This window comes from Cyprinodon variegatus, unplaced genomic scaffold (assembly GCF_000732505.1).
Source record: "Cyprinodon variegatus isolate N-32 unplaced genomic scaffold, C_variegatus-1.0 Scaffold52, whole genome shotgun sequence".
Taxonomy (NCBI): Eukaryota; Metazoa; Chordata; class Actinopteri; order Cyprinodontiformes; family Cyprinodontidae; genus Cyprinodon; species Cyprinodon variegatus.
Genome location: NW_015150505.1, coordinates 18,018 through 45,849, shown reverse-complemented (window position 1 = coordinate 45,849; position 27,832 = coordinate 18,018). Strand labels below are relative to the sequence as shown.

The following is a 27,832-nucleotide window of genomic DNA, read 5'->3' as shown; positions in this document are numbered from 1 at the left end:
TTTTTTCCAAAATGCAGCTTATTTCACAAATGCTTTCATTAATCATTGTCCACGGGGGGTTAAAACCCCTTTTATTTACATTTAGTTACTCCCTTTTAATATAGGATTACCCTCCTGAAATGACCCCCTACCTCCTCCCTTGCACGCACCTTGCATACAGACATACCTTTCTAGGTGTGGGTGCAGGCGGTGTTCAGCAAAAGATTAGCATGTGAGTCACTGGCGTGCCTCTTCATGCTCTCTGACTCTGACAGAGTCACACACACGCTGCAGACTGAGCGGCAGCCTCAGTGACTGAATACACTTGACCCGGCGGCACAGAATCAAAATAATAGCTGCACTGGGTTTTTGGTAAATCCTTGGCTGAAAAGCTAAATGATTTCAAATTGTCTGATTCTGGTGTTGTTGAAGAACTCCTCTGGGAAAGGCCGCCGTCATTTCAGCCCAGCGACTGATATGAGTTTTGAATGATTTATGAGGCCTCTCCGAAGCTTGTGAATTAATACGCTCAGACAAGCGAGAGTGCTTATTGTTGCATGGATGCTCTCTCTTTATTTGGATTGTAGTTCAGTCCTACTGTGTTTAAAATAAAGAAAAAGAAACTGACTCCTTTGCTCCGCTGTGCTGCATTGCCAGGGATAAATAAAAAAGCTGTCTTCATAGGTTTTAGAAAGGAACTTGTCCGTCAGCCTCCTCCCTGCTTCACATGTCTAGAAACCCTCCATTGGGAGCATTACAGGAAGCATTTAAGTCCCATCTCCGAAGAAAATCAGATGACTCCCTTCCACTCCAAACCAGTAGTCCTCTTGGAAACTCCCCACCCTGTCCCCAAGGCTGAGCTCTCGCTCTCTGTGAATGGCTGTTATCTGCTGACTGTATCTGCCATTTCAACACCGTTCGTCCAAGCGATGCTTCACCAGGATAAGGTGGAGGAGTTTAGATGAGACAGATCATCGCATTGCAGCTGTTTATGTTGCCTGGAGCTGTAATGTTGCAATCAATAGGTTTTTATTTTCCTTACAAATAAAAGGCCGTGATGAAGAGACGCAGAATCCAAGTTGGACAAGAGTGGAACTTTAGCAACGAGTGTTGAAGTCAAGGTTATTCCATAGATTCTATCCCTACCTAAGTCATTAGGAAATCGTATTTAAATGTCAAATCATTCTGGCTTAAACATGTATATAAATGTACTATTTATCAGATGACATTGTCCCGAAATTTAGAAAATTTCAACAACAAAAAATAAACCATGTCTTAAAATCATTTACTTTCCCATTGAGTTCCGTCCCAGTGTTCTTGGATGGACGTCTGTGTCTTCAGCAGGCGTAGAGCTAACAGAACTGGCAGCGTTGCAAAGCAAGGGCTCAAACATATACGGCTGTAAGCCTTCTACACCAAACCAAACTTCTGGCGTCCTAGCAAGATGCTTCCGAGAAACCGGCTACAACCAAACTTGCTTGTGAACCTTCTGCCACAACAATCCCGCCCTCTTGATAAATGACCAATCACATTCACGTTATTCAGTTGTGTAAAGTCGTGCACCAGTCGGGAAAATTTGAATGCAACGGTTGGAACGACTGTTTCCATACGACTTAAAATGCGTTTTATACCCTCAATTAAGGAATACCTTGGAGGTCTTTTTAGATCGAAGTTGAAAAGATTGGGAACTTGTTGAAGAAACGAAGAATGAAGAAAAACAGAAGTTGTGGAGAAGTTTTAACCAAAGTTAGGCTATAAAACAATATCTTCGGCAGCTCTTTTCAAACTGTCATTCGCAAAAGGAAAGAGTTTAGCATAGCTCCAAATCTGGCAAGAATTTGACTGAAAGACTGGCAAGAAGAGGAATAATCAGAGAGGCAACCAACAGCAGCATTGTAATTCCTGTAGGAGCTGCAGAGATCAACGGCTCACACAGAACAATCTGTTGACTGGATAAATATTAACTGTCCACAAATAGAGAGAGCGCCCCAAAAAAGCCATCCTTATACAGAAAGCTTTTAGAGATATAATTCATATTGGGAAACAAGCAAAGAAATATGTTGGCTGAGGTGTGCAAATACATCATTAACTACAAATTATAAAAATCAGTGTATTTGCTCATAATTTAAGCAGGTTAATACAAAGATCTGCTAATGCAATTAGAATTTTTGCTCTTAAAATGAGATAATTAGGCTTTATGCAGTTCAGGCTTTTTTGTTATTAATTTAAACATGAATCCTCTCATTCCAGCAGAAAATTGTCTTAAATCAAGAGAAAACACAGTAACTTCAAGAAAAATTGGTTCTACTAATAAAATGTTTGTTGACTCCTTTTTAGAACTGCCCATGTAAGACCATTTAGTTCCTTTTTAGAATAGAATAGAATAGAAAATCCTTTTATTGTCCCACAATTGGTAAATCCTGGTGTTTCAGCAGCAAAAAGATTATAGAAAAAATTGTCACACAAATATGGACCTTAGCATAAGAATAACATAATAGTGAAGAGTTAAACAATAAAATACTGTACTGTAAAGTGTTTTAATAATATCAAACTGTGCACCTGGCGAATAAATAACCAATATACAGCTATGAACATTTTAACAGTAATGCATATTTGAAAAATAGCAAAATCAGAGATGTGCAAAATGACAGCAGCAGGTTATTTAACTGACTAAGGTAGATACTGTGCAAAAAGCAGCATGAATCTAACAACTTATTGCAGTTGTTGGGAACAGTGGTGGTTATAAAGTCTTCCAGCTGCTGGGAGAAAGGATCTGTGATAACGCTCCCTGGTGCATTTGGAGTGCAGCAGTCTGTCACTGAAGGAGATCTCCAGTTCTGCAGCAGCTTCATGCATGGGGTGGGAGACATTATCCAACAGAGATGTTCATTTGGTTAGGATCCTTTTGTTTCCCACCTCCTGCAGTGAGTCCAGAGGGCATCCAATCACAGAGCTGGCCTTCCTGGTGAAAAAAAAAAAAAAAAAAGGGTTTGAAAAGAACCGCCGGTTTCCCCAATTTTTTTTTTAATGCAGTTTTAGTTTTTCAATTTTTGTTAAAGATTTAACACTTTCATATTTCATATTTTAGTTGTCTGCTTTTCAGATGTAGTTCTCCAGATTGCATTCTCTTCACTTCTTAGGGCAGACTTTCCTCTGAAATGAGGAGAAAAGATGCCTCTCTATTGGTTTGCAGGACGTTAGCAGCAACATTTTTATTGGTCCAGAGCGAGCATTGACTCAATACTTAAGCTCCAATACAAACGCTGGCTGTTGACCGATGAAAAATAAAAATGATGTTGCTATCAATGCTTCACTCCAGAGACGATCCCATCCCCAGAGGTAAAGAGAATTTGATCCGAAAAATGCATTGTCTTTTAAAAATTTCTTTTAAGAGATATTTCCTTCACTTCACTAGCAATAATAGAATAACATTCACTCATTAATTGCCATTGCTGTGGATTGTTTTATTTACCACCAACATGGAAGCTGGTCAGAATGTTGCACAGTATTAGAGTGAAAATTTAGAGGCTGCAAAAGCACAGCAAGAGAGGCAGTTTCACATTTCAGCAGGAAAACATCCCTACATATAAAGACTGGGAGTTAGTGGATCTGTGGAAGTTTTTGATCAAAGCTTATATTAGAATGATCCAAATCCACCTTTCAGATTCATTTCCACAGATGCTCCACTTCCACTCTGACTGAGCTTCAACTTCTCAACAAAGTGGAATTGAAAAATGTTTGAGGGTCATAAAGGTTTAATTTTTCAATTTTTAGGAAATTAAAAGCCACATTTGCTTTTCCTCCTATTTCACGATGACGCATTACTTCCTATAAATCTGTATGTATTTTGAAAATATGCTGTTGGAGGACCAGGAGTGTCAGTGAAAAAGAAAAACAGCCATTTCAAATTTAACATTTAAATCATACAATGTGATTTTCAATTCGAAAAGCGTTTTCTAAAGGCACATTTTTAATTATATTACTAAAGAGGAATTGTATATTGTATTAATTAATCCATAATTAAATACTAAAAATACATTTAAATCTTATTTCTAAATGGATATTTAAAAAAACACAATTAATAAACCTAATTAGAAATCCCTTTCCTAATCACACATTTAAAAGGGTAATTCCTTATTCCATTTCCATTTTTCTTCCCCTTGTATTTCAACTTCTTTTAGCAGCTGCATTTTCTTTTTACTTTCCCCGCTCCATTTACCTTTGCTGAGATCCTTCTGGTTAGTTAGTGCGCTGAAAACCAGCTAAACCAATCAGTTCAGGGTTCCCACGGGTCCTTAAAAAGTCTTAAAAGGCATTGAATTCTTCAAAATAAAACTAAGGCCTTAATTGGTATTAAAATGTCTTAAATTAGTCTTTCGTAGGTCTTATTTTTTTAAAACATCATAAATAGGATTCTTTTTATTAAGATTTATTTTTGTAATCTAAAGAAAACATTAAAATTGAAAACATTTTTTTTTTTTAATAAAAAAAAAAAAAAATAATGGCTCGCCATTATTGCTTCCGTCCAGATATCGGAACCAATAAAAGCGTTGTTGCAGCCAGGACATTTGGGAGATGCGTCGTTTACTTTTCACCAAAAACTTTTCACCAAATCAAACATACTAAGAAAACGATACAAAGAAAAATAGCTGCAAAAAAGACGTAGCACTGGTTATGTTGTGGCTTTAAAACTGATTTGTTTTGTTCCCTGCTAAAACAAAGTTTGTGATTTCAGTTAAATAATTGTTAAAATATATCTGTCATTTGTGTGTTTTTAGCTTTCTTCCTGTATGGGAAGCTTTTCAAAATTTGAAACATTAGTGCAGTGGTTTATGTTAAAATAAACCTTTGGTTAAAGTTGTTGCAAGCTGGTTTTTCTTGTGTTTCTTGTGAATTTGGTCTTAAATTTCTATTTCAAGTGGCATTAAAAAGTCTTGAATTTAACTTGCCTTATACTTTATCCTCACATGTAACCAGTTTCCTTAGTGGTCAGTTTGTGAACAAAGTGTTTCAATCCAACCAATCAGAAAGCTGGTTACATCTGAGGAGTTTAATAAATAAACTGTGCAATTTGTCTTGAATAATTCAGTTTGAAATGCACAATTAGAAACACTTTTCCAGTTGGGCTGTTCATTATATGATTCAGATTCTAAATTGGAGACGGCTGTTTTTCTTTTTCAGTGACCCTCTTTGTCCTCCATAGTTTGTCTAAAACATGAAAAAATCTGTAAAGATCCACCTTTTAATGTTGCTGTAAGCAGCACATCAAATCAAGAAACCCTCTCTGTTTCATAAATAGGTTTTTTTAAATGTAGATGTATCCTTATGTGTCTGCAGTGTCTGTGACAGAGAAACTAAAGCCATTCCTCTGCTAGGACAGGATATGAGGCGTCAGCTGCTACCATGGTAGCCAATCTAATCAGATACTCTGCGATGTATTGAATTTGTCATGGTAATGATATTTAGCTGATCAGATTAAGTAAGAAAAAAAAACATCTGAATCATCTGAGTACGCCGGCAGGGCCATGGTGAGGCACACTCGGAGAGGAAATGAGGAAATGCACGTGTGATTAGCGGGAATGAATTAATCTGTATGTAACAAATTTATAAACAAATCCAAAGAAAAAAAATCCATGGTTTATGCTCAAAATATTTATGAAAATAAAACAGTGTCACAGAGAAAAGCTGAAGTTGCTAGGCGCAGAGGTAAATTATATAAAAGCATTTTTTAAACCTGCAGTCAAACACATGCACAGCTTATTAAAACGTCAGTGAAAAGGCTCATTCATCTACCGGTCGACTGAGCAGTGATCCACTTTACAAAGCAGAGAATATAATGCAGTGCAGCTCCTCATCATTTAGGTAAGTCATAAATAAACAAGTGGGACACTAATTAATACTTAGGCATTGATTCTGTGTTTACTGGACTACAGAGTAACAACTATAAGCAGTGTTAGACCTATGAGAACAGCTAATTAAGCCAAGTTGGTCAGCCTCTGCGGTTTAGTTTGCAGGGTTTAGTTTACAGACATACCTGGTTATCTTAAAAGGTGGGTTGTCTGAAATAACATTAGCGTGGCTTGGTTTGTTTTGTTTAGGTGTAATATTCACAGAGCTATCCAGTGTTTTCTTTGGCTGTGTTTGAAAGCGCTTTGAAAATTCAGAAAATACCTTATAATGGAAATCTGTTATGCTCACACTTATAAAATATCCGTGGTTTGCTTTGTTTGAATTAATATCGTAGGGTCGTTAAAAACATTGATACTCTGAAAAATATTGATACTTAAACGCTGTATCCGGATACAGTACTAATTTGGCATGGTATCGATGCTAATGGCAGGTGTTGGCATATTTGTGTTATTGTTCATTTAAGATTTCTGGATAATTTATAGATTAAAAGAAAAAATACCTTAAACTTAAAATATTGTCAATGTTATATATGGGTTATTTATTTAGCATCTATTTCTACACTTATTTTACTATCATCTGTGTTTCTGTTCTGCATAATTTTTTATTAAAAACAGAAACTGGTTGAATATTTCTATGCCCTTTTAACCTTTTTTAAATCCCCATAGTATCAAATGGTATTACAGTAGTAGCCAGTCAAAATTACCCTTCTTTCCTTGATGGGTCCCTGCCTGGTCCCCTACAATTTCTTTTTAAACATAAATCTTTGTACTAAAATATAATTCAGTCATGATTTGTGGACATTAAGATCTAAAGAGAAGCGTCAACTCCTGGACAGACCCTGTAAATCAGTGAAAGGGTGGAGTTGGAGTAAAAAAATATGCACGCCCAGGTGAAAGAGGGGGTCACTCCAGTGGCTGGAAGTTGGAGGGGATTCTGCTGGGAGTTGCAGGGAAGTCTGCTGCCATTAGGCTGGAGTTTGACTGAGAAGGGCCATTTTGAATGGCTACGACTTTATTTATTGGATACTTTCCTGAGTATTAATATCAAGTTTGAAATGTTAGTATTGATACCCCTGTTCTGTTTAAAGTTGTAGGGAAGTCATATTTAAATGTCAAATTATTCTGGCTTAAACATGTATATAAATGTAACCCTTTATCAGACTGTAGTATCCTGAGACCATATTGTCCCAAAAGTTAGAAAATTTCTATTTAAAAAAAATCCTGTCTTTTTATCTGTGGGTTTGTTTTTTTGTGTTTTTTTTGTCGTTATCTTATGAAGGCCAGTTAGTTATACGTCAGCTTGTACACCTAAATTCGGCCAATCATATATCAACGGTCATCTGTCAATCACATCGGTCATAGCATCTTGATCATATGTCACAGCTAATATACGCAACGGTTGAAATAAGAATCATTTCCTTTCCCATTGAGTTGGAATTTCCCTTTGGGAACCTACTAGCACTAAGTTGCTAACTGGTTAGCAAGCTGCTTTCGAGACACCAGCTACAACCAAAACATGCGAATGTTCCACCACAACAACCCCGCCCTCTTGATAAACTACCAATCACATTCACTTTATTCACTCGTGTAAAGTTGTGCAGTAATCAGGAGAATTCGGAAATGCAATAGGATTTTTATTTTATTTTATTTTTTTCCTCTGAGCTTCTTTTGTTTTTTTCTCCCTTATTTCATGCCGGTAGCTCGGACAGACAGTCTGAAGGACAGCTGCTCCAGAATAAATGGCCTAATAGTTCATTCTGACGTTGAGCATTGCCCTTAAGGACATTTTGATTGGAGCTGCTGAAGTCAGCATGAACCTTTTCTCTGTTACCACCTGCAACTATGAAGCTGCTTCTGCTGTTTTCACCTTGCGATTCTTGGCACATACACATGTGTGTGTTTGTGTTGCCGTGTGAAAGTCTTCTCCTGTCGACACCTGCTGATGTGGGACATTTATCAAATTTGTTTTGGACTAGTTGGTTCTGAAACCTGGCAGGTGTGTGACTGTGTCGTCCCACAGGCAGACCTTACAGAGCAGCTAACGTCAAGGCACGTGTTAGACTTTTCTTTGCTGTCCCACATTTTATGTCAGGTTTTACTCAATCAAGATAATTCCAGGACCAAGAAAAAACATCTAGAAGAGAGCAGAGTATTAGAAATAATGTATTAGAAAATAATAGGATACAGAAATGTAGAACCAAGCTAGAATATGATAAAACTGAAATATAAATAATAAATCAGCAAATCAAATGGATTCTTGTAATAAGAGAAGTTTAAAAAAAAATGATAAATAGAAGATTTTAGTATATTATTGCACATAGGAAACTGTTATTTATGAAAAAACAAAACAATAAATTGTACTATAAAATACCTAACCTTAAAGGCGCATTTTCAAGTATTTTCTGAAGTCTGTCAGGGAAATTAACAATTTTGGTCTTAATTGCAATATAATTTTTTCGAATTGGAACCCTAGCCCTCCTCCAGAGGATTTGTGCAGGTTGCCGGGTCAAAAGAGAACAAATACGTAGTGCTGTTAAATAAAAAAAATGACTGATGTTGATTCATGTTGAGCAAATCCTACTGAAGGCCTCTTAGGTGGTGTTGAGACTATTTCAGGTCCTCTTCTCTTGCTGGCTTCCATGTTTGCAGACTGCTGCTTTTTTGCCAACATAAAATAAAATGCTGCGCTCTGTTGTGGCAGCTCACATATGATCGGCTAAGGAACCAGGAAGTAAACACCGGTTAAACACTTCGTTGAAGTAGTTCAGCACTGTACCTCCAAGTAGACACTGTTGATGGAGAAGCCTGAATGTTTACAGTAATGTTGTGACAACCTGCTTGTTGCACAGAGCTGGCTGCACCGTTATTCCTAAACCCTCCTGCTTGTTCACAGCTCAAGACACGCCTTATTTACACCCATTAAACACATGCACTTACCTGATTGGTCCACTGTTCAATCTGGCTCCTAGCTCCAGTTTGAAAAATGTCAGCGTCTCAGCAGACAGCGTAACAGAAACAACTGCTGCTACTACTTCTGCATATTCCGTTCTGTCAACCAGAAACAAAGTCCATCCGAGGCTGTTTAATCCCTCGTGCTAGCAGTCTTTTGCCTCTGTTCTGCTGCATGAACACCACCGATCATTAAGGAAAAGGAGAAAACCCAACAAATAAACTTCATTCTGTGCTCCTGCCGTGCCATCTCCATCCCATTTATTTTGTAATGGTTTTGGTTGGTTTGGTCCGGTGAATTTCTTACCTATTCCTCCTTTAAAGTTCTAGTTAAATTATCCTTAACATTGTGTAACAGGAATCAGGCAGATGCTGACAGTCACTTCACTTTAAACCAGTCAGCTGTTTCATCAGCCTGATGGTTAAATTAAGCTCATATTTGAGCTAAAATCTTTAATTCTAGAGATCTAAAAGCTGCATTAGAGAAGCAGGATTCACGCTGTTTATTTTACATTGTTCAACTTTTTATAAATTAACTTTTGGAGCCTAGAGTTAACTTTATTTAGATATTTAGCTGTGCTAGCCTGCCCTATAGCTAGCCGGCAGCAGGCTGTTTATTTTACCCACAGACATGCTGCCTTTGGTAGCTTGTGGCGAACATTTGTTTCAAAGCTCGAATACAGAGTGAAATGGGTTTTTTTTCCCTTAGTTAGCCTAAATAACCAGCTGATGCGTTCATAGCGGCTGAGCTGCACCGTGCTTAGCATGCTGGAAAACCTTTAACAGTCAGTAGTACAACATGAACAAAAGACTATTACCACTTCCTCCTTTCAAACGGTCTCCTCCATCTAGTGGTTCAGTGCTCCTGACCTTAAGCTGCTGCTGCTGCTGGGATCTTTGCTGTAGAATCAACTACTTTCTGCAAAGTGCTTTCCATCTCTTGAATGGAGCAAATAGAACCAGAAATACTGGAAATAAGAGACGATCTGGACCTAAGGCCACTACAGGCTCGGTGATGGAACAATAGGATGGCATTTGGTTCTTCCAGACATCTAATCTCTCTGTTCTTGCAGAGAATGCATTAGTCTTTTTTCTGCATTATGATCCAGGTTGAGTATTAGAGCTGAATCTTACTGTTTAATTGGAGTGTGTGGGAAAGAATTTAATTGATTACATTCTGTATATTTATATAGGAATCTTGCTACTTTGTCTTGTAAAGATGGCAGCCGTTGCAGTAATTTGCCAGAACATAAATGAACTCATCTGTAATGAAGTGATCTGTGCAGCTGTTGTCTCATCAATGCAAAGGTTAAGAAATTTGACCTCCTTTTTTTTTTGGTTCCTGCAGTCTAAATCCTTTTTACAAATCCAACTGTTTTCTTGTTATTGGCTCCGTTTTGTTGTATAAACAAAACACTTTGTATATGTTTAGAAAGGAGTGAGAGTTTATTAACCTTGTTGCTGTTTCTGGGTTTAAGTTTGTGTGTTTTGAGGCGGTGAAAATGGTTTCATCCCCTTCATTAACTTGATCTCTTGTATGTGTTTGTGTGTACATGTGCGTATGTTCTCTCTTCCAGCGATGCCAACCTCGCAGACGTGCTATCCGACACGGAGGAGTGTGATTTGGGCAGTCTGGAGCACTTGGAACGAGGCAGCACAGACACTCTGGCCAATGGCTGCCGGGTTGACTCTGAGGCGGCCAAGAGGCTGGCCAAGCGCCTGTATCACCTCGATGGTTTCAAGCGCTGCGACGTGGCCAGACACCTGGGCAAAAAGTGAGCAAAAGTGAACCCCGAATGGAGGGAATAAATCATCAAACTTTCCTCTTTTTGGAGATGACTGCTAAAACCACAGATTAACACTTTCTAGGAAATCCTTGTATTTACATCCACCTGTACTTTAAGTTTTCTGTCTCAAGCTTCAGTGTTGGTGAGGTCAGTCATAAGGAGCCGTGATCCTCTATGTTTTAGGTCTTTCTCTGTTGAAACACACATAAATGAAATAATAAATCTTACGCTACGTTCACACTGCAGCCTGAAGTGAGCCAAATCCGATTTTTTTTTTCTGGCCCATATGCGAACTGTATCTGATCTTCTCATGGCTGTCTATACAACACAGATCCGATTTTTTTTCCAATGCGACCCAGGCCACTTGGCTATGTGCTCCTGAATCCGATACGAATCCGATCTTTTCAAATGCGACCTGTGTCTGAACATAAAGGTCGCATTCACCTGACCTGAACGCCATTAATACCCAACAAACATCATTATTCTGGGTCTTACTATGAAAAAGTGGCAAGAAAAAAACAGCCATGGCAGACGATGATGCGGAGAGTAGTATTTATGTTTAACCATCTTGAAAAGATTGTGTTTTTTTATAGTTGGGAAAGATCACTAGATGCGCTCTGTCACTACCCTCCATGTTTACTTCTGTAAACATAGAGCATGCTTGCTTGTGATGTCATTGCGTACTTTCGTTGTATGACTGCAGTTCACACAGGAGATCACATACAAGTCGCATATATTTAGAAATGTGATTGGCAACGCAAAAAAAATCAGATTTCACAAAAAAATCTGAATTGAGCATCAAGGCCAGCAGTGTGAACGTAGCATTAGAGAATGTAGCTGTGCTGAACTGGGACATCATGCTGAACTCTGGCCCCAAGGAGTGGAGTTGGACGACCCTGTTCTAGAGAAACACAGGAAGCACTTACTTTTGCATTAGGAGGAATGTTACACATGGTTTCTTAAAACTATTCAAAAATAAATAAATAAAAAATCAGGAAACGGATAAATCTAGTTACTTTTTTCATCTAAAATGTCTGAATTGGCCGATTTAATAACTGATTCAGTTCAGTTATTACATATAAAATGTTTGACATCATTATTACATTTATTGACTAAGGGAGCACATATCTGAAAACAAAGTCTTCTAATCTACAGGGGTTTGTCAAGTGTTTCAAAACATTCATGGCAATAAATGTATGGAGATTTAAAAAAATAAAATAAAGATAGCTAAACCTTTTAAAAACTCTTTTTAATATTTTTGGACATCCACAGGTTTTAAGTGGTTTTTAAATAATAAAAATGTAACAATATAGAATATATTTTATAATAGAATTAACTACTGTACCTAAAAAAAAAAAAAAATCAGGATGGTACTTCCAGGGTTTCCATGTAAGAAATGAGAGTAAACTTTCAGGATAACACTGGGAAAGTAAAGGGCAAGTCAGAGATTTTCAAGGTCAAATAACTTCTTATGACCTTGAAGCTGCTTGTCTTCAACATGGATGAAGTTTTAGTTTCTGACGTGATGAACAAATCATTTAGCCTTTGGTTTTCACCTTTTGGTTTCGTACTGTTATTACTGAATCTATAAGTCTGTCCTCCATCTTCTCTCTTAAAGCATGCTGAACTCCGCCCACATTACGCCCCGCAGCTTATCGGCATCTTGTTTGCATCTAACTCAGCTATCCTGCTATCTCAGCTAAATCTGCAGTAAACATCTGATAGCGGATCTCTCCCCGCCACAGAGAGTACGCTAATGAAATGTTGCTTTGATTGATTGAATTTTAGTAACACGGCGTGTCAAAAAAATTGTAAAAAGTAATGACTTAGATTACTTTTTGAATGAAAAGAAACAAACACAGTTATTATGTAGAGCAGCTAATCTTAACACTAAATTAGCAAGGAGTAAAATATACATTTTAAGCTATTCTCAGTGTTTAGAGGAAAAAGGTTTTAGGTCTCATGAAATAACTCAGCTCATTTTTATTTGATTTTTATTCAAATTAAATGTTTACCAACAGGAGCAAATATGAGTTTAAAAAAGCTACATACTCTCCTTAAGACATCCCACATTTCCAAGGATTCATTGCAGTTTAAAGCGGATGGTTAAGCTCAAACAGCATCCTAGTCTTTCTATGACCCGAAATGAATTTTAAAAATGTCTTTAGTCAATAATGTAGCTTTGTTAAAATCAAATAGTCTGCTTGGTTGGTAAAGATTACATTGAACTTAAAAAAAAAAAGTCTTGGAAACTGTTTTCAAAACACGAGAAAACTTCTTTTTGAGACCTGATGATGTCCTAAAATGAAGTTACATTAGGCCTATGGTGGCTTTGAGGAGCTGCAGAGATGCACCGCTCAGGTGGGAGAATCTGTTGAGAGAACTCCTGAACTACAGTAAAAGTTCCTTCTCACCAAGAGTAATTTAGGACCCAGCAAACATGCATTTTTGGCCAGTTATAAAAACCGTGTGGTTTAAAGCTACAACACATCACCCAGACCACAAAGAGTGTTTCCATTCCGACTAGACTTGATGTTGCAAAGAAGAACAGGCGAAGAATTCAGTCCATAGATGTGCAAACACGTTTGAGACACACCGCAAAGATGTTCTGCTTGTAATTACAGCAGAGCAGTGACTCAGTGTGGCTGGATGCAGAATGCATTCCACACCTAATCCATCTATGATCTTACTTCCGCTTCACCATAACTTCCTTGGTCTGTCACATAAAGGTCTAATAAAAACATCGAATTATGGGCAAAATCTGACGGGTTATGAATGTTTTGATGCAACGCTTCATCCCTGCACACGTCTTGATGTCACATATACATTCTGATGCTGATTATTTTTCGTCTCTCTGCAGCAACGACTTCAGTCAGCTGGTGGCTTCAGAGTATCTGAGCTACTTTGATTTCTCCGGCCTGTCCCTGGATCGAGCCCTGAGGTAACGCTGACTCTTTATTTAGGAGGTGTGTTAGACAGTAGGTCTATACACACACATCTTTATCATACCTCCTGCCAGTGCATTAGCTTTGAGCTAATCAGCTTGGCATGTTGATGTCGTTCATCCAGTGCAGCTGACATGGTGTGGAGCTGATGAAACAGAAATGTTTACAGGCAAGCTGCCACAGTTTACAGGGAAGTTCTTCTCTAATCTTTAAAGGACTTTTTTGTATGTTACAGGAACTTCTTAAAGGCCTTTCCACTGATGGGAGAAACTCAGGAGAGAGAGCGGGTCCTCGTCCATTTCTCCAGACGCTATTGTCACTGCAACCCACAGACACCCACCTCTGAAGGTTAGAGTCGTAAAGGAGAGGCAGCCAGTTTTATTCAACTAACATTCAGCCGCTAAAGGATGCTATACCTGTATCTTACAAGTTTATCTTACCTAGTGCACTGTAAAAAAAAATTAACCAGTTAAAATAACATAATTATTTTAAAAAAGAAAGGATAAAGTACTTGATTAAAAATGAAATGAAATTTGGTCTGAAGACTTAACTGATGATGTTCAGATAAATCAGTCAAAGTCCAAAATGTGTTTTCAATTTGAAATTAATGCAACTGAGGATTTCAGAGCTTTTTCAGTTTTCTTGGAAGCTTCTCAGTGTTTGGTTCTGGTTCTGGGTTTGCAGAGTAGATTTAAACCAGTAGATCTGAGAGGTCTGGCTGTCGATCCACTGACAACCAGTCTGTAATGTGTTTTGGAGCTAAGCCATTCAATGATTAATAGTCTAAAAGAAGTCTATTCTTTGAGAAAGTTTTAGTTAGTAGAAAAGATTTTAGAACTGGGCAGATGTTCTCTACTCTCTTAGTTTTCAAGAGGAAGCAGGCAGCAGCCTTTAGGATCAGCTGCAGCTGTCTGATCGACTTTAAGGCAGACCTGTGAAGACACTGCTGCAGGGATCAATTCTACTGAAGATAAATGAAGCAGGAACTTTTCAAGTTCAAGGTCCTGCTGAGACATTCGTCCTTTTTATCCTGGAGATGTTCTTCATGTGATCTTCTCCAGGTGACAGAAGGACGACTTTGTTCCTGTCTTTATGAGTCTCTGAAGATTCAGATCTCAGTGCATCACTGCACCCAGATTTACATCCTTATTGCTGCTTTCTATCTGGATTATCTGGAGCTGTATGCTAACTTTCAAACGCTGTTCCTTTGGTCCAAAAATGACTTCAGTTGAGGACAGTTTTGTCCCGTCCTCGGCTTTATTTCTTTTCTGCATTTACGGAGAGCTGGAATGGGTTCATGGTGACCTGGAGACATGGTGATGTACAGCTGGGTGTCATCTGCATAGTGACGGTGACTTAGATTAATTATTAAGATCTGAGTTAGGGTGAGGATGTAGATATTGAATAGGAGGGGCACTAAGATCACTGCAAAAAATCTAAATCTAGATAAGTCATTTTTTTTCTTAAAATAAGTGCATTTGTTCTTGAATTCAATAGGTAAAGGAGACATTTTGCCAATGGAACAAGACAATTTACACTTAAAATAAGAAAAGACAATTGAATTGTCTTACTTCAAGTGCATGTTATCTCGTTATCTTATTTTAAGAGTAAAAATACTCATTCCATTGGCAAACTATCTAATTTACCTACTCAAATTAAGGGTGAATACGCTTAATTTAAGAAATTTTTACTTATTTCTAGCTCGCTGTTGGAGTGATGGACCCTTGGGAAACGCCACGTGTACATTTTTGTGGCCTTTGATGTAAAGTTACCTACCGACACCAAAAAGTCCCCGTGCTGTCAACACTGCCGTTCTTAAAGGGAGTTTAGATTACCGTAAAGCGCTCTGTGTCACATGACCCATTCAGCGACGTATCCGACCCTCTCAAGTTACATAGACCGGATTAGGAGGAAAACATCCTGCTGCATCAAAAAACACCAAGTGCTGTCAGTCATGATGCTGATTTTTAAATTTCATTGTAGATCTTCTTCTGTATTTTACCAAAGGCTTACAGTTAATGCGTTTCTCAGAACAATCCTGCTAGCCTTTCATCTGCTGTATCATGGCACCTCTGACTCCATCTTCATCTTTTGGCAGACGGAGCTCACACGTTAACCTGTGCCCTGATGCTGCTGAACACGGATCTACATGGACATGTATGTGCTTTCATCTTCCTGCCTCCATGTTTTGCTGATTTCTTCTCCAGAATAGGAGGGAGAATTAAAAAACAGTTGGCATGTCTTTGATACCTTTCTACACTTATTTTTTCTGTTTCACCCTCTCCTCCTCGTCCTACTTTCTGACCTGTTTCTGTCCAGTCTGCTTTAGTAGTATCATGTGAAAACCGGAGCCCTGCTCTTCAGTCCCATCCTCACTAGCAGTCTTAATGAATACCCCTCCTTTTTAACTAATATCCTCTCTTTCTTTCCGATTCCTTTTCCTCCTTTTCTAATCCTTCCCTTGCTAACCAAATCTGGTCCCCTGGTCTCTCTCTGCCCCTGCAGGTGGTGAGTATACTTACCAACTATCACTCTTCCCACAAACATATCCTCCTTTAATCAGCTAGAAGTGGAGCACAGACCACATTTATTGGTGTCGCAGATAAAGATCTGTAAAAAGCAATGAGATAAACTTCTATTTTATTCCAGTAGCATCATATAAAGATCAAAACTGACCAAAAATGCTAAACAAATCGTCATTTTTAATCAAACAACTGGTGGCATAGTTAGAAGCAAGCTAAAAAAAATCTACCTGAATCACTTTACTTTTTAAATTGATCAGAGCTGATAGGAAAAGCTGATTAGTAATCAGTGTCTTCCTGTTTCTCCTAACTGGAACCTATGTTTCCAAAGGTTTCCAGTCTAACAACCTAATATGTGTAGTCAGGTGTTCCTGTCCCTTCCATGGCCACATGGTTATTAAAATCAAACATCTAGGCATGTAGACGTTCTCCAAACATTTGTGTTCAATATCAGTGCATAGAGAGCTACATGGGATGGGTTCCAGTGGCCGAGCAGCTGCAACCAAGCCAACATCAGCAAGTATGATGCACAGTGTCTGATTCAGAGGAGTGAATCAAACCGAGCAGTGGAGGCACTTCTCTAGAACCACCAATTCCCCATCTGGCAATCTGATGGGCTAGTCTGGGTTTGGCGGTTGCCAGGAAAACTTCTCTGACTGTATTGCGTCAAGAGGAAAATTCAGTGGAGGGAGGATTGTTTTTTTTTATAAGCTTGGCCTCCTTAGTTACAGTGAAGGAAACTCGCAATGCATCAGCATACCAATAGGTGTTGGATATTTCCGTCCTCCCAGCTCTGTAGGAATAGCTTGGAGCCCCTCCCTCTTCAAGCATGACTGTGCATCCGTGCTGAACAGCAAGGACCATAAAAACGATGATTCAGAGCAGAGACTGAGAGCTTTTAGAAGAATTGTCAGAAAGTCAAATAAAGTTGATCCTTATCAGGCCCCGTCCACACGAAGACGAACCCTGGCCTAAACGCACAAATTTTTCACCAAACCAGCCTCTCATCCACACGAAGCCGGCGTTTCGGGGGTCTGTAAACAATCTTTTTTTTATTCAGCCTTCAGAGTGGGAAGATTTCAAAACGTCGTTTTCGCGTTTCCATCTTTACGCTCTAACCGCATATTTTTTTTTACACGCATGCGTCACAGCGTCGCCTCTAAACACGCATGCGCGACACATCACAACAACAATGGCGCCGTTGCTGCTAATGCTACTCACCCTGCTGTCGGACTTACAACAGAATCTTCTTCTTCTGGAATATCTCCAGGAAGAACAGAGCAATATCGACGACATAGTTCAGCACCTGAATTTGACTGAACCACGAAAATGGACCCGCAGGGCAACCATGTATAAATATTAGTGCGCATGCCCAACATTTCGTCGCCTATTTTTGCTTTGGCACCACAGCGCCACTTACAGGCCTGGCATACATTTTGCAGCGTTTTCATGCATTCGTGTGGACGATCACATTTATTTTACGTCTCCGTCTTTACGGCAAACGTTTTGGAAAATATCAGCGTTTTGTGTTCGTTTTGACTTCGTGTGGACGGGGCCTCAATCTGGACGCATAAGGACCACTTTCTAAGAAGAGTTGTTACAGATGCAGAACATGAACCAGCATTTTACAAAACTGTATGGATTCAAGGCAGGTGAGCAAATACTTTGGGGACTATGGTGTACAATCCAGTAGCAGCCATTAAAATTGGCCCTTCTAAGTCAAACGCCAGCCGAATGACAGCCCACTTCCCTGCAACTGCCAGCAGAATCCCCTCCAGCTTCCAGCCAATGGAGTGATGCCCTCTTTCTCCTGGGTGTGCCTATTTTTTTATTCTGACTCCACTAAATTACAGGGTCTGACCAGGAAATTATGCTTCTATTTGGAGAATGTCCACAAATCATGACCGAAAGAATATTTTAAAACAAAGATTGATGTTTAAAAAGGAATTATAGGCTACTACTGTATATGATATGACTGTGTATGATTGAAGGACCTAAATGTTAGTAAGAAGGAAGCAGAGATTCATCAAAAAAGTCTTAAGGTCCATAAGACTGTGAAGCTAAATGAATGAGAGCAGCAGGACTTCAGCTTATTAATAAGTTTATCTACCAATATGACGTCAGTTCATCTAGAATGAGATACTCTGCTCATCATAAGCTCTGTAAACAAAATTTGGAGCATTTCCTTACCATTCTGAATGCATTGTGAAGGAAAAAGACATAAAAAAAATTCAATGCTTAAAATCACAGCTTAAGCTCTGTATATATCCCACTTAAAGACGATGGTTTTCTTTTTCCATCTTAAATGTAAATTGAAATTTTTTGCAGTTTTCATAAATACTGCTGTGGGCGGGCCGTTCTTTCAGCAGATAGCCTGTTTAACTGTCCGCCCACTCCAGTTATGATTATTAAATCAATAGAACGATTACTTCAGTAATCGATTGATCAGGATTAATCTGATTGCTTGTTTTATCCCTTCGGGGCAGAAATGAGCAGCTGAACTAGCAGTGACTGAAGAGCCAACTGCAAAAATATACCGAGAAGAAATGATGGGTGGAACAAGAAACAGATGAGACTCATCAGAGAGGCAGCAGCGTAGGGAATAAGGGAACATGACATCCATCCATCCATCGTCGCTTCCTACCCGTCCTTGTGAGGCTCTGGCCGTGTGAGTGGGGGGGTTATTTGTCATTTGGCCAGATGCAGGAAAACTCTCTGGAGAGGGAATGAAACGGATCGAATGGCAGAACAGTGACCGAACACAGACACTAGTTAACCGCTGACAAACCGAACACAATCAGCTATGAGAAAGACTCAAACCCAGCATCAGCGGGGAGCCTCTGAAAAAGGGTAAGGAGGATGGGAAAAGAGAATAGACCAGATAAGGTTAGACGGGTTGAGCAAAATAAAATGGAAAACTACCATTAAGAAACCAGAAAACCTGTCGGAATAAACAGGTGTGTTTAGCTGGAGAGAAGATATAAACACATCTCTCTCTTCTCCAATAATGATGAACCAGATTTCCTCTCAGGTGGATAAAGTCTTCAGGAGGTCTGAACTATAGCATAGCAACACTGCCACCCAGTGGAAAGATTCCAAACTGCAGTCAAGTTAGAACAATATACCCCCCTGCACACACATTCTGTCCTGATTGTTTTTGAGTATTTTCTGTCAACCTGGATCCCTTTAAGGCTGAATTAGATGTCTAAAAAAGTAATAAAAAATAACTAATTGATTCAAATGATTTGTTGTTTATTTGTTTGTTTTTCCTTTTCGCTTCAGAACATCGGTAAGAAGATGTCTTGCCAGCAGTTTATAAGTAATCTAGATGGTCTCAACAATGGGAAAGATTTCCCTAAAGATTTATTAAAGGTACCAACATTTTGTTTTCTTTAATTATTTTATAATATCTTCTCCTTCAGATTTTTTTGTTTACTCTTTATTCTTATAAATCTAAGTAAACAAACTGTATGAAAAGAGTTTATTGATTTCTTCTTTTTTATATATATTTTTATCACAGGTCTTGTATAACTCAATCAAGAATGAAAAGCTTGAGTGGGCAGTGTGAGTACACCTTTAATGCTTGTGAGAAAGTAAAGTATGTGGGTTATGCTGGTGTGAAAGAAGCGAGTACCCTTGAATGCATGCCTCCTTGGTTTATCTCAATGGGTGTCTGTGTGCACAGCGAGGAGGAGGAGCTCAGGAAGAGCCTGTCGGAGTTGGTAGAGGAGCAATGTGAAGGCGGGAGTAAGCGAGTTGCCAGGGTAACGGACGGAAGTAACCCTTTCATCGCCATTCCCATCCTGCTAAACGCGGTCACCTACAAACACGGAGTGCTGACCCGCAAGAGTCATGCCGACATGGATGGCAAGAAAAGTGAGTCAAAAGGCATTTATCGATCCTTTGATTAAATTGATTTCCATTCAACGTTTGTTTCTCTTTAAGCTCCAAGGGGTCGCAGAGGCTGGAAAAAGTTCTACGCCGTCCTAAAGGGAATGATCCTCTATCTCCAGAAGGTACTAGATCTCATCCTCTGCTCCGTTGCCATAGAAACAAATCCACCACCGCAGTGACAGCCAGCTGAGCTGGATGCTGTGAGAGCCGCTGTGGCTCGTGTGTGTGTGTTTGAGGAAGAGCTGGAGATAAACTGTGAGGAAATAGAATGAGGCGCTGTGTATTTGTCTCCCTCTGCTGGCCGGAAGGCTGCACTGCCCACATGAGTGACCATCTGTGGTAGATTTTATACTTCATGACTGTAATCAGAGGAATACTTTTACCTACACTTAGCTGTAAAAAATAAAAGTTAATTATTTAACAGTGTTGTCTTTATTTATATTTTGTCTTAGTGTAATTTCCATCATGTTTACACAGGATGAGTACAAACCTGACAGTGACATCTCTGAGGTGGACCTGAAGAACGCGGTCCGGATCCATCACGCTTTAGCCACTCATGCCACTGACTACAGCAAAAAACCCAACGTCCTGAAACTGAAAACCTCAGACTGGAGAGTCTTTCTGCTGCAGGCCCCGTACGTCCTCATGAAAAAGCATGCGTGAACTTTAAAACAATCCACCCAGCTGTGTCGATTTTATTTCCATGTTTTATGCAAATACTGTTGTACAAAAAGCCCTTTATTATCTAATTATCTATATTTATCTGCTGAATTTAAAGGCAATGAAACTTATTTTACAAGATTTTTTAGCTTTAATTTTATTCTCTGTGGTCTCTGCTCTATTTGCTGCAGGAGTGAGGAGGAGATGATGTCCTGGATCTTCCGGATAAACCTGGTGGCAGCCCTCTTCTCCGCTCCTGCTTTTCCCGCCGCAATCGGCTCCATGAAGAAGTTCTGCCGCCCCATCCTGCCGTCCTCATCCACCCGACTCAACCAGGTCTGCATGTCCAGAAATGTAGATACCAGACTGTGGCTATACAGTATACTGGAACAAACTCACAAGCATGATGCCAAACTACAGTGGCAACTTCCTGACTTTGAGGCAACTTTCTGACTTTAGGGCAAACAGAGGCAAAGAATTATGGAATCACCCTGCAAACTTTAATTTCACAAAACTAACACCTGTATCAGATTATATCTTCTCATAACTCTGCTGTTAAAAAAGGAATCATCACACCTTAGACTGACAATGAAACAGTTGAAACAAGGGAGAGGATTATCACCTAAAGGTGCAAAATATGTTCACAGGCAGCCCGATCAGAAACCTCAGCTAAGTACAAAACAACTTGGAAAGGTTTAGAATGAGAAGGAAGAAAGATGGAAAACTTAAAACAATATATCTCAAAAGATGGAAATGCACAACAAAACAGGGAAGAAACTGGGAAAATCTGATCTGTAAAAAATGGCTGAAAGAAATAGGATCTAAGCAAGAAAACCAAAATGGAAAACCAAAACAATTATCAAAACTTGGCTTACTTAGAGTTCATATTTTCAAGTATACAGAAGTATATATATTTCAAGTTTACCAGGTTTATAGATGCAAATATACTAGAAGTTTACCTAAAATATACTTCCTGGCAATAAACTGGCCCACTAAGGTTAATATGTAGTGCATTTATAGTCTTCCAGGGATACTTTTAGTTTACTTGCAATAACCGTAAAAGTCTACTTGTACTTCATAGACCTAAACCAACGTGAACCTTTTCGTTTACTGATTGACATTGCTATGATAATAATCTTGTTCTGTTGAATATAAAACATTTGCTTGGTTAATATACAGCTATAATCACCCAAAGGATTCTGGGATTTCAGATCTGGGTGGAACATTGATTTCCAGCTCATCAAGCAACCAGCTGGTTATAATATTTAGATGCAAGCAACATTTAAATGCAGCAACATTGAAAATAACTGGTTAATTGTAACAGCAGCCTCACTTGTTGGGATGTTTGGCCACACCCACTGCAAAAAACCAGCCAATGAGGTCACACTGATTTACTCAAGGCCGCACTGCTTTAAGGTGCATCAGTTTTAAATGGCCTCATATTAACTATTATCTGTTATAATGGATGGATGGATGGGTCTGCATGAAATTTTATTTAATTGTCGTAACAATCTAAGAACAAGTTTTATAAGTGGAATAACAAAAAATAGAAAACGGCAAAGGCATCTATGTATATATATATATATATAATTTCTGGTTTGATTTTTTTTTTTTTCAATATCAATTTTCAAGGTGTATTTATTCAAATATCCAGTTAAAAAATTCTTTCTTTGCAAGCAAAAATAATGGTACGAAATTCCCTCCATAAAGAGAAGGATACACAGGGCTAAGGAGAAGCAGTCGTAGAGAACTGGATGAATTCATATTCAGTAATTGATCGTAAATCATCATCTGGTAAGGTGATGCTGCGGTGCTGTATAAGTGAGATTTATAAAGATAACTTCCTGAACAAAACACATACATTTCCACAGTCTTTGGTGATATAAGGCTGCATGTGAGGTAGGTCTGCTGGGGAGATGGCTGTCATCACATTTTCAATAAATGCTCAAGTCTACATTAATATTTTGGGCATTTTTTTGTGTCCCATCAGTTTAAACTCTTTTTTTAATGGTATAACATATCCTGCTATACAGCAAAAACACTAAACCAGCCTTGAAGAAAGACTCATAAAGTAAATGTTTTGGCCTGCAAATAGTCGGAATCATGAAGAATGTGCTCCATAACGACTACCGTTGGTCTCTCATGGAGTCTCTGCTTCAGAGGTTACAAGGTGATAAAAGCCACATGTGGTGCAGAAAACTGCTCCTAGTGTGTTGAAAAATTATTTTGCAATTTTTAAATTTTTTTATTTACATTTGAGCTAAAAAAAAAGGGACAGTTTTTCCTTCATTTTCCTTTTAGTGTTTCCTAAACCTAAAACTTTGACACTTTTTTAGGTGGAACCAAGTGTATTTTTGTGTTTTGTATTTTTCTCACCTAATTTAACAACTGAAAGGACTTTCCCCTGAACTGGTGCTTGCATCATTTTTGTCAGGGTTTGCATGAAGTTGCTGCTGTCGGTCTCACTGTTAGTATTTAGTGAAGATTGCCTGCATCATTTCATAGAAGCCAATTCTACTAAAACATGTTTTCGCGTCTCCTTGCATCTGATTGGCTGCTTTTCTGAGATTCCTCTGACTTTTGTTGCTGCAGGAGGAGCAGCTGCTGAGTCACGAGAGCAAGCTGAAGCAGACCAGTTTGGAGCTGGAGGAGCACAGAAAAAACCAGCCCTCGGCCGACCCAAAGAGCCGTGACTGGGAGGAGTACCGGCTCAAAGAGCACTACCTCGCCTACGAGGTACAGACTCTCCTTAACGATCCTTCATATATATGTTTGATTAACCTCTTAAAGCAAATCTGAGGGGTCAGTATTCCTGTCATCTGACGAGCGCTGCCATTCACTTTAGTTCTTGATTTATCTACAGCATCTTTAAAAAGTGTTTAGGTTTTTGTTCATGTCGCCACAGCAAAGCATTAGTGCATTCTACATCAACACAAAGTAGAAAATAAGAGATGATAGAGTTGGGCCTGTTTTTTAGTGTTTTGTCCTGTTTCTCTCCTAGACATAGCTATGTGCTCCGCTTCTACTGTGACTGTTTGGATGTGCTCTGTTTCATCCTTTGACTTAAAAACTGGCTCAGAGCTCGTCTGCCACCTGTGAAGCTTGTTTACCGTTAGCTTTTCTAACGTAGAATACTCCTTTCAAGCTTTTTTTTAATTACTTTCTGTTAAAGGGGAGTTTTTCCTCTCAACTGTCACTGCATACATGCTCAGCACTAGGGATTACCAGTCTGACGGCATGATCTGGCTCCGTCGTCTCTGTAAAGTGCCTTGAGACCACATGTTGTGAATTGGCTCTATTTTAATAAATTGAACTGAATAGTTTAGTGGAAGGAAAACGTAATTTGATAAAAAAAATTTGCCAGAGAGTCCTCCTTAGTTCTGTACTGCATTAAATCTCATTTTGATTTTGAACTCTTTGCATGATAACTTTGGTTCTAAAGCTTTCCATCCGTTGTCCTGCTGGGATGCCAAACTCCAGCCTCAACTCTTTTACACAGAACACGGTTTCTTTCACAGCTTTAACTTCATCCATCTTCCCTAAAACTGACTGCCTCGCCCTCTCCCTGCCGAATTATGGACTCAACAGAAAGCAGAGCATCCTATTTGATTACAAAGTGAAGTGAGCTTTGAATGGCAAGCCTGCTTACAACATAATTGCTAGACTGAATATTCATATTAGCTAAATCATTCTTTCATAGTTAAAACTTTTCATTTAGAAGATCGGTAATCACACCTGTGTTACTACAGTTCAGACTGGTCATATTGACCATATAGATATCTTTGGGGGTTATTTTGTTTAAATGAATGTTTTGACGGCTTGCCATACTTGTTTGGTGTGAACGTACCTTAAGGCCTATAGATCAGGACAGAGACATTCAGTTTACTGATCATTAATTTAGAACATTTTTAGGGTTATTAGAGTAAAGGGGGCTGAATATTAATCCATAGCTTTGAAGATTTGTGTTTGAAAACAATAAAAAAAAAAAACTTATTTTCCATCCACTTATCAATCAACAATTACTTTTGTAAAGTGCTGAAATGTGTTAATAAGTAGGAAAACTTTCATTTGCAGCATTGCATGTTTCATTTTATTACTATTTACAGCCTCTAAAGGTATGCTTTGAGCATTTGCATGATGTGCACATTATACACATTTTACAGTCTCTGACCTCCCTCTGCTTTTTGATGTCTTTGAGCAGAAGACTCGATATGAGACCTACATCAGCCTCCTGCAGGCTAAGATCCGCACCGAGACGGACGACCTGGAGAAGATCGAGGCCAGCGTGATCGGCGGCCTGATCTTGGATGGCAGCTTGGCAGGTCGAGAGTGCCGCATTAGAAAAACCCAATCCTCCCCGTCCATCAGCCAATCCCAGAACGGGAGGAGCGCCGGATGCACCGTCCCAGGACAGAGGACCTGAGAAACAGGGAAGACTTTGACTCCGCAGAACCCAGAATACTTAGCAATTAGTATGTTCTGTAAACTGTCACTCCCCAGCTGTTTAAAACCTGATGAGCATCCTGTCCTTGAGCAATAGCAGAAAAAAGCTGCTGAACCTCTGTTCTCTCAGCCTCTTATTGCACATTTGGAACCTGTGATCACTGTTCAAAGCGACACCATCAGTATTATTTTACCGCAGTCGCCTAGAAGCACCGTCAGCTTGGAGAAAACGTTCTACGTCGTTTTAAATGGTTGGATGACGGCTGAGAAGGAGAAATCAATCAGCAGACATGGCACCACTGTAGCATCGGCCTGTTTGAACTCATGCTAACACAGCCAGGCACTGACGGGCAGGTGTAGCGACCCGACCTACAGGATGGGTAGGTTGTTGAGTGTGAAGAGAAGGATAAAGTCCCTGTTTATATTTATTTATTTATTTAACACAGGCTTGTATTCATCCCAGGTAAAGGTGAACATGATGCTTCGTTGTCCTTTTGTTTTACCCCCAGAGTTGTTCTTTGGAGGCTGTAAAATGGATCAAGCTGTTAAAGCGAGCTGCTCCACAGAGGAGCTGTAGGTTTAGTGCCTTATTAGAGGGCACCTTGGCTCAGAGAGATCAAACGTCTGCTCAGACTGCCCCAAAATACCAACATGTGTTTATCTATTTCTGTTTTCAGGAGTTAAGAGGATCTAAAGAGGTGCTGATTTGAAAGAAATCATATCCAGAACCAACAGAGCAGTTTCTGTTACATTTTGTCACATTTCAAACATCAGGGAATGTTATCAGGATTGTATTTGATAAAGCATCAGAGTTGTGAGTCATTCCAGAGTAAAAGGTAAAGAGGAGGCTTGACACCTGCTTTTCCTCATTGCTAAATCCAATGAAACATGTTGAAGTTTCTCGCTGTGACGTGATAAAATGTGCCTGGTGGGATTTCTCTAAAGATCCGCCTTAAGTAGGATAGGATGGTGAGGGATGCAGGTTATGCCTGCCACACTTTGAGCATGTGTTCCAGTTGGATCCCGAAGCTGAAAGAATAAAAAAAATAGCAGGGTTTTTGTTGCATGACAAGCTGATTGAGTGAGTTTGGCCTTCTGCTGGCACAATCAGGCCTGGATCTCTCCGAAGGCTCTCTAGCACAAAGGCAGCCTTTATCTTTGTGACTAAACATGCACTATCCAACCCTTACGGCATCTGACCCCACTAAGCTCTGATTTATATGTTCCATGGACCTCTTGTAACAATTCTCTGGTCTGTTATCTTATCCAGCTTTGTTCGAAGCTGGTGTCTTTTTTCTTGCACCCTTCCTGCTCAATCAAAGCGATTTTTCTTTAGGGAAAAAAGTTGTCTGATTGTTAAGCGGAGCAGCAGGACTGCTCCTGCTCTGTTTAAGTCAATAAGCCTGTCGGTATGCAGGAATGGAGGAGGAGACGGCAGCAGAGTAGCCTTTAAAGCACTCGTCCTCTTGGTGTGAAGCAGAAGAGACTTTTTTTGCAGGAAAAGGGTCTGGTTTAGTTTTCATTAGCCTGCTGCTCAAGAACACGCCAAACACACCTTCAGCTGATGGGTTCTTTCCACAAAAAAAGAGGGAAAAAACAACCTTTTAGGGCAGATTTTCCTGCAAGGAGAACATGTGCAAGGTGAAGGGGAACATTTAGTAAAAATCAAATAAACATGTTTTTTTATTTTCATGTATCTGTTTATGACACAACTGTAGACCTGTAACTTCAGTGTCCGCTCACTCAGCCCTGGATGCGGCTCAGTTCACGTTACCAGGGCTGATCTGGAAGCTCTGGGGGGGCGAACTCACAATGACTGCTGGGGGTCTGGGATCCTTTTTAAGGTCTTGGCTGGAAACCTGGAGTCGCAGCTGGAATCCTGGAATCTGATTCCCAATCGGACAGGAATCCTGAAGAAGAGCCCGTTTCTGAGGAGGACCTACCAGCTGTATGGTCAGGATGAACAGCCGCTTCCTGCTAGTGCTAATTATCGATTCCCCATGTTCTAGGGTAGGCCTGTGTTGTAAAATAGTTGTGAAAAAAAGTGTTTTTTGTTGTTTTATTTAAAGAGAAAAAGACGACTTTGGCACTTTGATGTCAGCACTCGATCTGTCTTTTTGTTTTGTTTGTATATTTGAACTTTTTGACAGAATGCGCATACTATGTAAAGGACATATTTACTGAATATTTAGTCTGTGCTTCATAAAGTAAGCTTTTATACAGTTGACTGGTTGGAATTTTTTTTTAAAAATTGCTTATTTAAAGCGGTGGTTGATATTTAAGACGATGGTTATGGTCTGAAACTTTTGTAGAGAAACTGAAAGAGATGAACCATGAAGGTGCATTCAGACCAAACACGGTGTCCGCAGCGAGGTCAGTGGTTTATATAGTGTCCCTATGCAAACTGCGCAGGGAAGCGGCCAGCGGTGAATCCAACGCGCCGAGGGCGTTATCTGCTCCACTCAACTTTTGCTTCCTGACAGACTGAGGTGCTGTCTAACAGCCGCACCGGATGGAGAGAGAGCGAAGCGGTGATCGCTGATGCACGACTTTTCCTGTGAAATCGCATCATGGCAACCAATGGGGCTGGTTGTAGTTGGGACGTGGGTTAAACAAGTGCAGCCAATCAAAGCTTTTTTTCAGTTAATAGGAATATAGAGGAAGTCATGTTGACAGGATGAAATGAGGAATGCTCGGAAGAGGTTTTTAAATGGCTTCAATAAAAAAGCTAATTTAATTTAGAC

At 39.4% G+C, this 27,832-nt stretch overlaps 1 protein-coding gene across 2 annotated transcripts in view; it reads left to right on the top strand.

The window, feature by feature from the left end:
- Positions 1–27,304, top strand: part of psd2 (pleckstrin and Sec7 domain containing 2) — a 69,260-nt gene extending 41,956 nt beyond the window's left edge. The window contains exons 4-15 of one of the 2 annotated variants that reach the window (XM_015371059.1): positions 10,415–10,612; positions 13,485–13,565; positions 13,805–13,917; positions 15,668–15,728; positions 19,373–19,463; positions 19,612–19,655; positions 19,777–19,967; positions 20,037–20,107; positions 20,463–20,620; positions 20,837–20,981; positions 23,238–23,381; positions 24,847–27,304. In XM_015371059.1, the coding sequence (XP_015226545.1) occupies positions 10,415–10,612; positions 13,485–13,565; positions 13,805–13,917; positions 15,668–15,728; positions 19,373–19,463; positions 19,612–19,655; positions 19,777–19,967; positions 20,037–20,107; positions 20,463–20,620; positions 20,837–20,981; positions 23,238–23,381; positions 24,847–25,068 (1,519 nt within the window). In that variant the 3' untranslated portion in view covers positions 25,069–27,304. The remainder of the gene's footprint in view (positions 1–10,414; positions 10,613–13,484; positions 13,566–13,804; positions 13,918–15,667; positions 15,729–19,372; positions 19,464–19,611; positions 19,656–19,776; positions 19,968–20,036; positions 20,108–20,462; positions 20,621–20,836; positions 20,982–23,237; positions 23,382–24,846) is intronic. The other variant, XM_015371062.1, reaches the window with a different exon arrangement.
- The last annotated feature ends 528 nt before the right edge of the window (positions 27,305–27,832 follow it).